We start from the raw sequence: 15,315 nt of genomic DNA, 5'->3' as shown, positions 1-15,315 counted from the left end.
CGAGGAGGCGGCAGAGACGAAAACAGTCCGCAGCACATCCCGGTGGCAGGACGACTGCCCCGCCCTGGGGTCACTGGGAGTAAGGTTCAGTGTGTGGTGTGCGCGTGTACCTGTGAGTGATACGTAGGCATGTGGTGTGTGCACACGTGGATGGGAGTGCGTGAGTGTGCGTGCGCGACCCCCTTTAAAACAGGTGGTGATGGGGCTCTGGAATGCCTCCGGGCCCCCAATGCCCCATAAGCTGTCTTCACGCTGAAAGGGAAAGCCCACAACCCCCAGCCGGGCTCTGGCACCTGGGGAGTTCTGGGACCATCACCCCCCCTTCCCTGAGGGTATGAGGCGGGCTGTCAGGCCCTCCGTGGGCAGACCCCAGCAGGCCTTTGCCCAACAGAAGCTCCCGGACCCGCTCCCAGGGATCTGCGTGCACCCATCTTTTTAGGACTCAGCTGGGCACTTAGCATTTAAAAAAAACAACCACATTTCACATTTAACGATGCTGTTTAACACTGTTTATTTGACGGTGCGACCTACAACATTCCAATAATATCCATGAACATCATCACAAAGCTAATTTAAAATTTTTATTAAAAAGTCACATTAAAAAAAAAAAAGTCCAGTGACAAGAAGTCATTCTTCTGAAATGGCGGCATGTGCTGTGTGGGGGGTGCCTGCAGGACCCGGCAGTCACCTCTGCGCGTGGACATCCAGGCGGGGCGGCAGTCACTGGGCTGGGGGAACCGTGAGGCCGCCATCCAGCAGGAAGACCACGGCCGGCCACAGCCCGCATGGGGACACGCTCCCATGAGACCCACAAGCAGTCCCTGTCACTACAGAATGGATTACTGTGTGTGATGGGAACGTCCATTCCCACAGTGGGGACACGGTGTGCATGGCACTGGCAGTGACTGGTGCTGGCCAGAGCAGGGTGTCTGTCCGGGAGGCCGTCTTGTTCGTGCTGAGCAAGGAGCAGAGGGGAAGGCCCGGGGAGAGAGCGCGGTCAGGAGGGCGGCGTGCCCGTGAGTCCAGCCCTGGCCGGTGCTCGGGGAGGGTCCTCACCTCCCAGACTGCTCGCGTTCGCATCACCGAGCCTTCCCCGTGCGGCCCTGCCAGAGACGCAGCCTCTCGCTCAGAGGTCCCTGGCGCTCCGTCCAGCCCTTGCACGCACGACTCCAAATCTACGGACGGCCCCACCGCAGAGATCCTGTCGCTCAGCTTTCTAATTTCAGGGACTCTGATGTGTGTGGCCACGGTTTTGCGTATCCACTCAGGACGCCGGGACCCTCTCTTTAACAACATGATCAATCCACCAGCTAGCGCGATTCCGAAAAAGCACGGGTGGGTTCTACACGCTTCTTCCCAGCAGTTCCATGAGTGAATCATGTCTCCTTCTGGCTGAGCAAGGGTGCCCGCTATGGCCTCTCTCCATGCCTGGCTCCCCTGTTACGAGAAGGGACAACTCCCAACAACAAGCCGGACGTACGCTTTGAAATGTCTCAGGTAGGACCTAAGACGGCCCGAGTTTACGGGGCTCAGCTGACCTAAGAATGACAGCTCACTCCCTCTGACTTTCAAACTGGCCCAGGTGGGCTGATGACTGGTGTAGCTCACACATGACTCAGGGGTTCATGAGACTAGGGAGCAGGGAATCCCCGGTCTCGTATCTTCACCCCAAAGTCACACTCAGCCATACTTGTGGCGAGGCTCAGGGTCTGTGGCTTTATTATGGGTTAACACAAACTTCAAAAAACTCATTGTAGATGACCTTGGCCTCCAGGTTGTCGTCCCCCCCCCCCACCGTGACCACAGGAAAAGTCGGGGATTCTGGCCACACTGTCTCTTTAGGGGAGGGGAGCTTGGACCTCCCTGAGGAGAGGACAGCCTGCTGCACCCACCGTCTGTCCTCGCTCAGGCCCGAGGGGACAGACACCCTCCCCCTCCACACCTCCATGCAAGGACTGTCCCAGGAGGGTGTGTGGGCTCTCGGGGGGGAAGGCACGCCAAGCCAGTTCATGCCCACAGCCCCGTCGTTCCCGTGGATCTGTGTCTCAGAATGCACAGAGCAAATGCAGTATCCAGACATTTCCCCCCTTAACTGGGCACACGCTTAGAAACTGTACTGGTCCAGCTTGATTTTTTTTTTTAATTTTCTTTTTCGAAGCCTCAAAGCACTTTCATTGCCAGGAAAGCTTTCGGTGGCAGAGCTCAGTCTTTGGACCGGTCGGAACCAACATCCGGAGGCAGCCAAACCCCCTCCGCTCACCATCCCTGCACGGCAGGCGGGGCAGGGGCCCCCGGGACGCCTCCGGGCTGCTGGATATTCAGATGCCGACGCGGATCCTGAACGGAACCTGCCATGCAAACTGCACAGATGAGAAACACAAAGGAATCACGGTCGGATCCTGTTGTCGTTCTTCCCAGGCCCCTCGGGGACGGTGCGCTCTGCGGAGGGCGTGTTCCGGGACAGGCTCTGGGGACCACAGTCACGGGCATGACCCGCACGGGGCTGGCTCTCCTGACGGCACAGAGAGGTGGCCACGCTCAAAATCCTGGCGCTGGCCGGGCTTTGCTCTGAGGGCTCCCGGCCCCGGGGCAGCCGCGGGAGGGCGGCCGTTAGTTCACCACGTCATAGTAGTAATTGCGCAGACGCAGCTCCACGTTTTCGAAGCCGGGCCTCTTCTCCACCCTGGAAAGGGAAGACCCGCGTTACTGTCTGTCCCCGCTGTGATCCAGCCCCCGCGACAGGTGCTGTGGCCACGGCCCCTGGGGGCCCCTGCAGAGCCCTGCTCCCTGCACCGGGCCACCAGAAGCCCCAGAGCCCGCCCGACCCGCAGCGCCCCACCCCGCGTGACTCATGTCCACCCTCAAGGTGGACACGTTCTGCTCTCAGAGCCGGGATCTTGGAGCCCCGGGTCGGAGACCGCCCTTGTGACCTAGCAAAACAGAACGTGCCTGAAAATACTTAGTGGGTCGATGGGTCCCCGGCCTGTATTTCAAGTTGGACTCCGAATCTTGTTAAAAATAGATGGACACAATTGAACCCCCCTCCCCCCCCAATCAGATAGCTCTGGATTTTCCGAAAACGTGCTGTCGATTCAGGTTCGCATTAAACTCAAAACGTGGCATGACGAGGCGGAGACGCAGGCCCTAGTACAAACCGCGGCACAGCAACGCCATCCTTTGTGTCGCTGGTGGGGGTGAGTGAGGACGTGAGTAACGATGGGGGCACGTCTCTAACAGTGTGTAACTTGCGCATGAACTTCTATAGACGTCTCTGCTTTCTCCCACACGACGGCATCCGCTGGAAGTGTTTCTTGAAACTGGGGGAGCCCGCCGCGGCGTGGAAGTTATTTTGCTTATGTGGTGGGATCTGGGGTGATACTGCCCACGGGTAAAGTTGTCCAGAAAGTGAAAGAGAACTTGAGGTTACATTGGGAGAAGACTGGAATTTCTAGAGGTTCCGTGCGGGTCTGTTAGGGCACCAGGGGGCGGGCTCACCGGGACCCAGAATCACTCACCACTGCAGGGGAGAGTGGTTTCCACAGAACCCACATGGGTTTTGTCAAATGGCATCAGAATAAATGGTTTCACCTACAGCTTCCAAGAGAAGGAAAAGCCATAATGGACTGCTGTAATTTATCAGCCGTCTGCGGTCATGGCTGGGGACACAGGCCACCTCGGGCATCGTGGTGGGGGCCATGCCTCTGGCCACCAAGCTGTGGTCAAGGAGGGCTGGTGGCCAAGCCCGGGTGCAGGAGCATGGGTGGAACCCGTGTCTACACAGATGGACAGCCTCCCTCCTTCTACAGTCAAAGAACGTCATCATCTTTGCAAAACCGGACGTTCCCCTCCAGCTCTGGGGACCCAAGTGCACGGAGCTCCTGAGTCTCCATCCACCCGGCAGCCAGGGACCAAGCAAAAAAACCGATGTAGGGGTACAGAGAGGCCCTCGGCAAGGACACCGGGTCCGGCTTCCTAGGGGATCTCTCCTCCACACTTGAGCGCAATGCTGACCTTCAGCCGGTGTGGCCAAGCGTCCTACACGTGTGCGAGCTTCTTGCCTGTCCCCACCTGCCTGCATCGGCCTCCCCAGGCCTTGGGGGGCTTCCTGCACTCCACTCCAGTGGCCCCTCTTTCCTCGTTGCCTGTACCCCTGCCCCTCATCCTGCAGTCCTCAGGTGGAACTCCACTCCCCAACGGAGGCCGATGTGAACCGCTAAGGAAAAGATGGCGCCTGTGATCCCCTACACCCATCCAGCACGTCATCATGGCTTACGTGGGGCTGATCTGTGGCGTGTTCGCCCCAACACCCAGTCCTCCAGCCAGCCCGGGGTCGTGACCTCCACCAGAAAAGTGTCCGCCGCTGCACGCGTGGGGGGCGGCCGGTAGCGTGTGTCAGTGACCAATCTCAAAGTGTGTCTATGTCTAACCATCTGCCTGCCTACCTACCTGTCCATCATCTGTCTGTCCATCTATCATGTATCTAGCTGGCTGTTTGGAACGGAGGAAACAACAACAACAGAAGCCTCAGAGCTTGCTGAACACACAGGGCTCGTTTGTATTCACTTCGTTGAACCCGCCAGGTTCTGGAAACTCCATGTGCTTCTGCGCCCCGGGAAGGTGCTACGTCTCCTTGAGTGAGAAAGCACTTGCACCCCGGAGGTATTCTAAGACCCCCTCACGTGTGCGACCCCCTCCTGGGCCATGTCCTCAGCACTGAAACACCATCGGACTCATCATCTTGGAGCACACGGACTCTTAGCTTGTCTACTGCCTGGCGGCCCCTCCCTTCGACTGTAGGCTCCAGCAGGACGGGGCCTGGGCCTTCGGTGAGGCTGGCTGACCCCGCCCCGGGTGATGGGACAGGGCTTGCACACAGCACCTGCAGTGGTCAGCGCGGGCCGCGTGAACGCTGGGGCGCTCAGGGGATGGGGCGCTCACGGGGAACAGACTTGGTGCTGAGCAAGGCAGGGAGCCAGGGGCAGGCCTCGAGATGGTCCAGGCAATGTCACCCCGTTGCTCGGGTTTACTGATCTTTAAGCAGCACTTTGAGCTCCCTCTAGGTCATTCCCGACCTCAGAGATCCTCAAGGTCCCGAAATTTTCTCCATTGAGCAGAAGCCCATTTTTCAGGGTGAAGAGACCCAACTTCTCCCGATTTGCAAGGGCTTTTCCCACTGGCATCCCTAATTACAGGCATGCACTGACTCTGCAAAACACAGCTGAAGCCCCCAGCCCCACTGCTCCCTATTTTCCTTGGGGCCCATCTCCCCTTCCGGGCCCTGACATGCCCCCCTGTCCTCAGCGTGACCTCTGCAGGTGCTGCTCGGAATGCCCTGTTCCCCTCTGCAAAGCGAGAGTGCCAGGAGGGACGTCAGCCTGCACGGGGTTCCGGCCCCCACCCTGGAAAATCCTCGGAACGTCGCTCCGGGACACACTGTGGGACTGCAGAGATGGCTGAGTGAATGCAGCCGCCACGGCCACCCTGGCCAGGAATCACCCTGAGGGCCCTGGGCACGGACCCGGCTGCCAGACAATCTCCTGGTGCCTGAGCGCTCCTTGGTGGCCATGTCCAAGAAAACGGTGCTTTGCCATTTAAGGGCACATCGTCTAACTACTTACACTGAGACCGAGTCTCAGAACCCCTCTTCCTGCCCCCCCCCATGTCGGGTCACTACCGGAGCCGAGCGGGGGCTGCGGCAGGAGGTGGCATCCCTCGCACCCGCCCCCTCCCTGGGCCCCCTCCCGCCCACCCTTGCCCTCCTCATTGGCAAACACAAAGGAGAGCAGACAGAAATAAATGTGTCAGTCTTAGCATTAAATGCCAAAACACTAATTTTAACTATCTCCCTGAGAGATGATTTTAATTTCAGGTTTTTAAAACGTGTTTCAGGGGGCGTCTGGGTGGCACAGCAGTTAAGCGTCGGCCTTCGGCTCAGGGCATGATCCCGGCGTTCTGGGATCGAGCCCCACATCGGGCTCCTCCACTATGAGCCTGCTTCTTCCTCTCCCACTCCCCCTGCTTGTGTTCCCTCTCTCGCTGGCCGTCTCTCTGTCGAATAAATAAAATCTTAAAAAAAAAAAATGTGTTTCAGAATGATTTCAAGTGTATTCTTCCCCAAGGAAGTGAAACCTTCCACAGGAAAAGGTTACTTCTTCTAGAAGTTTACTTACTTCTAGTAAGTGCCCTCCCCAGGGCTGCGCCTGACCCGTGGCCTCGCCCTGCTGCTGGAGTCACCTGACCCAGTGTCCTTGGGAAGGAGAGGTCGCTTAGGCCAGAGGCTGGGACCCAAGTGCATGGCGGGAAGGCTTTGTGAGCTCATTTCCAACCTGAGTGTTAGCTCCCAGCGACTCCTCAAGTCTGCAGGGTCTCCAAAGCCGCGTAGGGTGCACGGTGCCTGCTGGATGCCCGGACAAGCCTGCACTGTCCCCAGCGGCTCTCTCGGACCCCCGCCAAGGGCCCTCTCCCTGGACCATGTCCACAGCATCAGCCAGGGAAACATCTGCCCGCTCCCCTGGGGGCTGACCCCGGGTCCCTTCTAGATAATGACAGCATTCCTTACTTCCTCTCCTAACTGTGGTGGATGATGGTCCTCGGGGAGTTACAGAATCCCGGGCAGCATCTGAAAGCACCTGGAATATTCCTCCCCCTCCAGACGCTCCTGCTCCATCAGCCCGTGTCTCCGACAGCAAACCTGACCTGATGTATTAAAGCCACGGGAGGGCAAGAACACGGCTCTTCCAGATCACAGACCCGCAGCCCCTCAGAGCTCCGAGGGCACAGAGGCACACACCGGGGTCAGAGACACGGACACCAAGCTCGGGGGTTCCCCACGGCCCACTCACAGGCTGCCGATCCGGCCAAGGTCAAAGGCCACGCCCCCGACTGTCGGCTCTGATGCGTGTCTTTGGCTGAGCTGCCCCGAACACCACCTGCCTACAACATCACGTGTGTTCCCCCAGGCAGGACGCAGGACGGCGCTGGGCAGACGCTGAGGGCCACCGCCCGTCTGAGTCACTTCTGGTGAAGTGCTCCCCTGGCCGATCCCCCCGCGACCGGGACAACACCCAGGTTCTTGCGTGGAAAGGTGGTCAGGAATCAGGCAAGTATGAGGTTCATTCCCCTGCTGAGTACCTTCTCCACCCGCTACTGCCCAAAGCGGACACGGCACCCGCCCAGACTCCCCGCAACGTCTTTCTACGCTGGCCGCCCTCACCCCCAGCTCGTACCACCTACACTTAAATTTTGACACCCTGGATTAGAGTTCATTGTCTAAACTTATTCTGTAGACCGAAGGATAGGAGTGCCTGGTCTGGGAAGCAAGGCACCCCATCCCTCCTTGTTTAGCAGGGAGCACAGCCCTGGCTCATGAAAAGGCAGAGGCGGTGCTTCTTTCCAGGGCCTTCCCATCTGCCCCAGGGCCTTTGCATACACTGCAGGGCATGCTGGGTACTCACTCATATGTCCAGCACAGCTTCATCAGCTCGTACATCTCCCTCGGACATCCCGCGGGGCACCCCATTCTCTCCCCTTTCTCCAGCATAGCCGAAACTTCACTTCCTTTCATGCCCTAAAATGCAAAACATCCCCGAGCTTGTTAAAGGCAGCATTCAGCAAAACAACCCTACACAACTTAACAACAGATGAGACCTACCCCCGCCCCAAAGAGGCAAAAGTACAAACTGCACGATTTTACTTATAAAAATACACAAGCAGGAGCCCCTAACGCATGATCTAGGAGTCAGACGCGGTTACCCTTGGGGGACAGCTTGTGAGTGCAGGGGGCATGGGGGCCTTCTGTCTCATTATCTGGGGGCTGGTTTCCCGGGCACACCCGCCTGTGGAAATTCACAAGCTGTATTCTAGCACATGCGCACTGTTTGGTATGCATATTTTGATTAAAAAAATCTAAACTATTTAACTGAACTGCCAGTTCAATCCTGGAAGTAGCCAGGATTAAATATCTCTATCTCCACTCTAATTATAATGCCGACTTGGGTGCCTTTTATGCCTATTTATATGGGTAATAACAACGAAACTAAGTACGCTGTTCAGCTAACATCATGTATTTTTTTCAGTTTAGAGTAAACCGAGGTCATAACCACTCACTGTCAAAAGACAGTGAAAGATTCAGGGAGCCCGGACTTTATGACTTCGTGACTTTCGGCGTCCTGTAACGATCATCGGAGCTTCCCTGCTGCTCGAACCGAAAGAGCAGGGGCTCACCCGGTAGGGCTTCTGGCCGTAGGAGAACGCCTCCCACATCAGCACGCCAAAGCTCCAGACGTCGCTCTTGCTGGAGAACTTGTAGTAGTTAATGCACTCCGGAGCGTACCACTTCACCGGCCACTTCCCGTGGGTCTGGGCCTGAAAGCAGAGTGGACAGACACCCTCGTGACAACAGGACTGTGGACGCCAGGTTCACAGCAGCAAAAGGTGCGCGCCACCCCCGCAGCGTCCATGGCCGGAGGACGGGATGAACGACAGGTCGCTATCCACACAATGGAGTATCACCGGGCCTCAAATGAAGGGGACGCTGACGCACGGACGGCACGGACGCAGCCCGAGGACCTCAGGCTCGGTGACAGAAGCCGGCCAAGTCCCTACAGGACCAGCACTGCATGAAAGCACTCACCTGACGCCCCTGGCGGGTCCAAGTCACAGAGACGACGACTGCCAGGGACCGGGGCTCGAGGGGGGCAGGGGGAGGAGCTGTCTAATGAGGACAGAGTGACAGAGAATTCTGGAAGGTGGTTGTAACATGACTGAACTGCACACTTAAAAACAGTGCAAATGGTAGAATTTATGTCAACAAATTAACAACAAATAAAATTAATGTTTGTTAACCACAATAATTAAAAAAAAAAACAAACCAGGAATTAAATGGCTCACAAAATGCCCTGTGCACGTGTGCATGGGGGTATTTGGTCCGAATCTTAAAAATAGGTATTTAAATCTTAAAAAATGTAAAATTTTAAGATTTAATCATATTTTTAGAATTCAGGCTGTATTTCCTGTGTGTTTTTGTCTTTTTCTACTCAACGGCTTCATGGAGCTTGTTGTGACAACGCAAGAGTCCGGCCTGAATGTTACCTTCATGGTTGTGCTCCAAGAAATACTAGGCTGTTCCCAAGAAGGGTTAACTATCACGAGGTGCTTGTCTACGGTCTTAAACCAATGTTAATTAGTTTGTCGCAGACTGCTAGTATCGCTGTAAAAATGTTTTAAACTTTTCTTTTTTTACAAAGATTTTATTTTTTAGTGATCTCTACACCCAGTGTGAGGCTCGAACTCACAACCCTGAGATCAAGAGTCACATGCGCCACCAACTGAGACAGCCAAGAGCTCCAAAAATGTTTTAAACTTTCTAATTTAAAAAAGCAAGGGGTAGTAAAGAGATCTAAATTGTGCCCAGCAGAAACCCTTTCCTCTGGGCCTTGGAGCTCAGTGCGTAAGTCAGTCCTGTTGCCCCCTGTGCAGGTCAGGCTGACAAGCACCCTCGGGGGGAGGGAGGGAGGGAGGTGGGCTGCCCTACGGTAGGTCAGCAGGGGCCAGCCAGGGACATTGCTCTGAGACCGCAGGCACCATGGGTGTCTCTAAATGACACTCTGATTACACTTCTGTCTCAGTCACGCGATGCATTATTTTTAGATTCTGATTTGCAAACTTGCGAACAATATAGTCACAGGTGTTATTTCAATTTTAATTTGAATTTTGAGGTGATACAAAGATAATCCTTTGACAATCCCAAGTATGTCAAAAAGCGAAGTCTCTCTCCAGCAACTTCAAATCTTCACCCATAGAGATGGGCATGTTTGATCATTTTTTCTGAATCTTTCCAGAAAAATCTATATCCAAGTACAGATAGGTAATGTATACCTTTTGGGAGTTAGGAAAGCTCGGGACATGTGTTTCGTACTTTACTTTTTAATGCTTCCTCTTAACCACATGTTGTGGACATTGCTGCTGTAAACACTGGGTGCAGGTGCCCCTTTGAATCATTATGTTTGTAACCTTCGGATAAATACCTACTAGTGCAATTGCTGGGTCGTCGGGTAGCTCTATTTTTACCTTTTCGAGGAACCTCCATACTGTAGGCGTGGTATGAGTGGACATCCTTCCCTTGTTCCTGATCTTAGAGGAAGAGCTTTCAGTCTTCCTCTGCTGAGTCTGATGTGAGCAGCGGGCTTGTCATATATGCCTTTATTGACGCATGTCCCTTCTAGTCCCACTTTGTTCAAAGTACTCATCATGAAAGGACACTGAATTCTGTCAAATGCTTTCCCTGCATCTATTGAGATGAGCGTAATCTTTTTATCTTCCCTTCTGTGAAGGCGGGGTACCACATTTATTGTCTCGCAGATGTTGAACCATCCTTGCATCCCAGGACAAATCCCACTGGATCATGGCGTATGATCCTTTTAATGTGTTGTTGAATTCAGCTGGCCGGTATTTTATGGAGAAATTTTGCATCTATGTCATCAGGGATTTTGGCCTGTAGTTTTCTTTTGTGGTGCTGTCCTTATCTGGCCTTGGGATCCGGGTAATGCTGGCTTTATAAAATGAGTTCACGCCCTGCCCACACTGCAGAACTGTGAGTAAATTAACACTTGGTGTTGTGTTAATGCACTAAGTTTGGGGACGATTTGTTATCTCAACTTCTCTTTGTCCTCTTTGAGTCACTGATTCAGTCTAGATTTTCTTCTCTCTTTAATTATCACGATGAAGCGTGTGTTCTTAGGCGCCTCCAGACGGAACGCCTACTTTTCTCTGGCGTGTGCGGTGGCTGTCCCTCTAGGCTGCCGTTTCCTCTGTGTCACTTCCCAGCAGTGTCTATAAAGGGCTCGCTCGGTGCTTTTCTAATGGTGGCTCATCTCTGAAGGGGCTCTGCTCTGGGGCCAGCTTCTCCATGGGGAGTGGAGTACTCCTGCACAGCTCCGCTCCTGCTGTTCATCCTCGATGCCAACCCCTGCTGACCAAGACCGCTGCCCCCATCTGCCACACGCATGGCGGCCGTCTCAGAGAGAAGCGAGCGGGTGGTGAGTGGGGGACCAGGCACTCCAGGCGGTGGAGCTCAGGGCAATCCCACGGCCCCTATCCTGCCATCCACGGGTGAGAGCTTCAGGATTTGCTGTCTATTTCGGAGAATGCTGGATACTCCCAGGGACCTGGAGAGTTGGAAATCTGTTCTTGGCTCCCTCTTTCACTATCTGGGCTCCATTCCCATTACATTTTCCAGTTGATCAACATAGACTCTACATACACCCTGTGACTGAGTTCCTATGAGGCTTTCTTATGTTTTTCCCTTCTTTTAGTTGCTATCAGTTCATCTGGGGGTCAGGGAGGGGCTCTGAGAAATCCTGCAAGAATCGACCTGTTCAACACATTTTTCCAAAGTAATTTAAGGAAGGAATTCTCTTCTTCTTCTTCTTTTTTTTTAAAGGAGTTATCAATTAATATCTTGATTCCTTTTTGTTCCCAGGAATATAGTTTGGAAGATACTATTCGGAGGAAACCCAAGTTGTGATATATTAGAGTATTTTCATTTTTTAAAACAATATAATCAAAGAACATTATTTGACAGGTAAATTGCTTCCTGAAACCCTATCATAATCAAATAAAGAACACAAACACTTGCATTTCAGACTCTCACCACCTGCTGCTCTGTGTGCCGGCGAAGTGATCCCTACCTTATAGTAGCTTTCGTCAGCACGGAGTGCTTTGGAAAGTCCGAAATCACTAATCTTGGCATAATGTTGAGTAACCAGCAATACGTTTCTTGCAGCCAGATCTCTGTGCACAAAATTGCACTCCTCCAGATATTTCATTCCCATAGAAACCTGATGAACCAGCTCTATGATGTTCTTATCCTTGACGTGCCTGGAAGTTACAGATGTGTCATTAGTGATGGCGGACAGCAGTCCATTTGGGACCAACCAACCATGCTCTTCATGTAAGTGGAGGGATCCCCTCATTTTCTATTCTTCTTAAGAGTAACAAGTGGTGAGAAACAACCTTGCTACCTTACAGCTGCTCAAAACTGAGCACCATTGTCTTGGCATTCAACTGGTACGATTTTCAAGGTGTGCTTTGAATTGCATGAAAAGCAGTATAACGGGGTGGACAGACCTGACTCATGGAGAGCCAGGCTTTGGTTGGAATCCTTGTTCCAACATTGGACAGGTAACAAAATCAACTCTGAGTCTCAGTTTCTTACCTGTGAAGTGGGGCTAATGGCACCTCCCTCCTGTGCTGATTAGAGACACAATCTAAGTAGAGTACAAAGTAATCAGTGGCTATTATTAAGACTTATTCCATGTGAGTTCCTCCATCTCAACAATGGCTGTAGATGATTCACAGCGTGAATCGCCCACCAATGGTTGTAACCCATTAACAGCAACAGATATTTTCAGATTTACTCCTGGGAACGTAGAGGTCAGACAGACACATAAGACCTCAATCACTGTTACCCTCTTTAAAAATGTTTATTCTAATATTTCTCTCACTAGGTAAGGCATGTTCTGCCCCATGAGGAGAGACTGACGGCCAAGATAGTCTAAGGCTGATTCTATCACTGGGCAATACAGAGTGAGCGAAGGAGACTAAGACCAGATTGTTGGATTGGAGTTTTTCTGAGCACAGTAGGAGCTAAAAGAGCATTTGATCCAAAGACTAGAACTCTCTTCCCTCCTCCCTCAAGGTCCCTGAGTGTGGGCCAACATAGCCATCAGGCGAGGACATACCCCGGGCAGGGGGGCCCTGTCTTATCACAGCATCGGCTTCTGCAGGACCTAAGCGCACCTGTTCTGCTGTAAGTATTTATTGAGTGGCCCCAGTTCCGCCATCTCCATGACCAGCATCCAGGACTCGGCTTCACATATCCCGATCATGCGCACGATGTAAGGGTTATCGAGCTGCTGCATGACGTTCGCCTCTGCTAATAACTCGTCTTTAAGAGCAGGGTCATTGGCCTCGTTCTTCAGAATCTTCACAGCCACTGTCTTCACGACTCTGCGTAAGAAATCATAACACGTCAGAAACTTTTCAGAGTGGCTAAGTTCTAGGGAATTACCTTCCGTGACGCATAATGGCTGCGCTAGCAATGGTGTTACGGAGATAGCTTGGCCGTGCGCTCTCGTTTCATAGACAAAGAGAGGAACGCGGCATTAGTTACAAATAATGAGGACGTGCTGAAAAATGCTCCAAGCAAGCAGAGCGTAAATAGTACGATATGTAAATAATTTTCGAATAAACCTCCCAAATTGTGACATCACAGATTCCTGCAACATCTTCAGCTTTGCCGTCTCAGATTATCTGTAATGTGTGTGAATATAGCGTTCCTTTGATATACGTTACAAGTGAACGTCTGGATGCAGAATTAAAAAGCGTATGCTGCTAAAGCTCGCAGTTTACAAAACACTTTTTAAAACTGAGCGTTGACAAGTTCAAGCAAGCTTCCACAAGTTTGCAAAAATTTGTTTTTCACTTTCTCATAAAAACATCCCAGAGGTCATGTTTGACCTCCTGAAAATATTCCGATATAGTGGGACTTAAATAGATGAGTGGACCTTAACTCTGTATGATTTGAAAAAAGTGCATTTCTCTGTGATAGGATTCCCACACGCGCAGGAAGTACATCTCCTTTGTTGAACTCCGAGATGGGAGAATAAAAGCACAACTGTCCAATAAGACAGGTAAAAGAAGAGCCCAATGGAGTAAGTCTAACATACGTTTACAAAAACCCAGACTGCTTCAGTGTGGAGTTTAACAAGTGTTTCCACACTGAATGCAAGCTGTAACTCTCACACGAGCACCCCAGGAGCCTCCCTCACCCTCCTGCAATCATGGAAGTACTTCTCTCTAGACAGTGCATCATGCTACTCTTCCACAGTTCCACCTACCATCCACCTGCAACTGGGTCTGTGTACGGTGTGAGGTAGGGGTCAAAAGGAACAAGAGAGACCTCTCAATTCTTCCCAGTAGTTAAGGAAGAAAAAACACCTACAACCTCTTCCAGAAAAGAAAAGAGGAAGGAAACCTCCCAATTCACTTTGACCTTTGGCAGCAGCATTACCCTGATGCGGAAGTCAGACAGAGGAACTTCCAAGAAAATAATTTACTGATCTCTCTCGTGAACATAAATGCAAGTATTCTAAGAGAAATATTAGTAAATTCAGTTCAGTGATTTACAAAAAAGAATGGGTATCTAACGCACAAACAAGATGGGTTTATTCCAGGAAGGCGAAATGGCTTTAACATCTGAAAATCAGTGTCCTTCACCACATAAACACAATAATGGAGAAAAACCATAAGGTCATCTCAGCAGAAGGGAATGAGTACTCGATAAACTGTAATACACATTCATGGTTAAAAACATCTCCTCTCCTCTCCCCAAACCCTCTAGTTGAAATGACGTATCCGTAGTTATGTCTGTGTTAATATATATTCAATTAAGCAAGGAATTTAAGTGTCACAAACTATTTGAGGAAGTTTACGCCTTAATGCAGAGTAATTTATATTCATTTCACAAATGACTGTGATGTGCATGCGTAGATTTTCGAATGAGGCTATCTATCAATTACACGCATCCAGAAAAACGGGATGGAAAGCACGAGTTTCTGTGCGTGCTTTGCCTACGTTCCTGACACTTGTAAATTTACCTACTCAAGAAAAAACCTGTGTGAAATGTTATAATTCAAAATAACATCCAAGAACTAAGCCCAACTATATTCGTATCAGTAACATAGTCATTCGAGCGTACACACTCAGAGATAGGGTATGCTTCGCAGGACCGTAGCGTCCGGCACTCTCACTGACCACTCCGCGGGATGCCTTCTAAACAGCAAATGAGGTACAGAGATTCAGTGACACGCAATTCTAACTATTGTATGGTACGTGTCGTTTTCTGAAATTGTAGGAAAAAGCAAATAAATAATTACACTAATGAGGTCCGTGATCAGGAATTTTCTGGGTAAGAGAAATGAGACACGATTCAAAAAATAACATAAAATACCTGAAAATGCTGTGTCGTTGTCACTGAGTAATTTAACTAAATTTTAACTAAGTAGCAGATGCGTGTAATGTGTGTATGTGTGTGCACAGAAAGACCCAAATAATATACAGACGCTACTGTCAGTTAACAGGAGGGGTATCCGGGTGGTACAAACAGGTGTTCTCATTTTATTACGTTTTGCTTGTTTCTACTTTCTAATGCTCTAGGGGGTACACTTCCTATGTGCAAACTAATATATATAATTGTATATACAAAGCTAATACAATGAATGCTTTCATTGTACCTGTACCGGAAATGAACGACCC

The 15,315-nt window shown here is 51.4% G+C and overlaps 1 protein-coding gene across 3 annotated transcripts in view; it reads right to left on the bottom strand.

Moving 5' to 3' along the window:
- Positions 1 to 494: 494 nt before the first annotated feature.
- The window catches only part of SYK (spleen associated tyrosine kinase), a 75,156-nt gene continuing 60,335 nt past the window's right edge, over positions 495 to 15,315 (bottom strand). For all 3 annotated transcript variants that reach the window (XM_045772409.2, XM_045772411.2, XM_045772410.2), the window contains 5 exons: positions 12,799 to 13,008; positions 11,688 to 11,877; positions 8,224 to 8,364; positions 7,455 to 7,567; positions 495 to 2,683 (listed from right to left, as the gene is read on the bottom strand). In XM_045772409.2, coding sequence (XP_045628365.1) covers positions 2,611 to 2,683; positions 7,455 to 7,567; positions 8,224 to 8,364; positions 11,688 to 11,877; positions 12,799 to 13,008 — 727 coding nt within the window. In that variant the 3' untranslated portion in view covers positions 495 to 2,610. The remainder of the gene's footprint in view (positions 2,684 to 7,454; positions 7,568 to 8,223; positions 8,365 to 11,687; positions 11,878 to 12,798; positions 13,009 to 15,315) is intronic.

This window comes from Ursus americanus, chromosome 34, assembly GCF_024610735.1.
Source record: "Ursus americanus isolate L20-20 chromosome 34, mUrsAme1.1.p, whole genome shotgun sequence".
Classification (NCBI taxonomy): domain Eukaryota; kingdom Metazoa; phylum Chordata; class Mammalia; order Carnivora; family Ursidae; genus Ursus; species Ursus americanus.
Note: the sequence above shows the minus strand (reverse complement) of the source record. Positions and strands in the feature narration are given on the sequence as shown.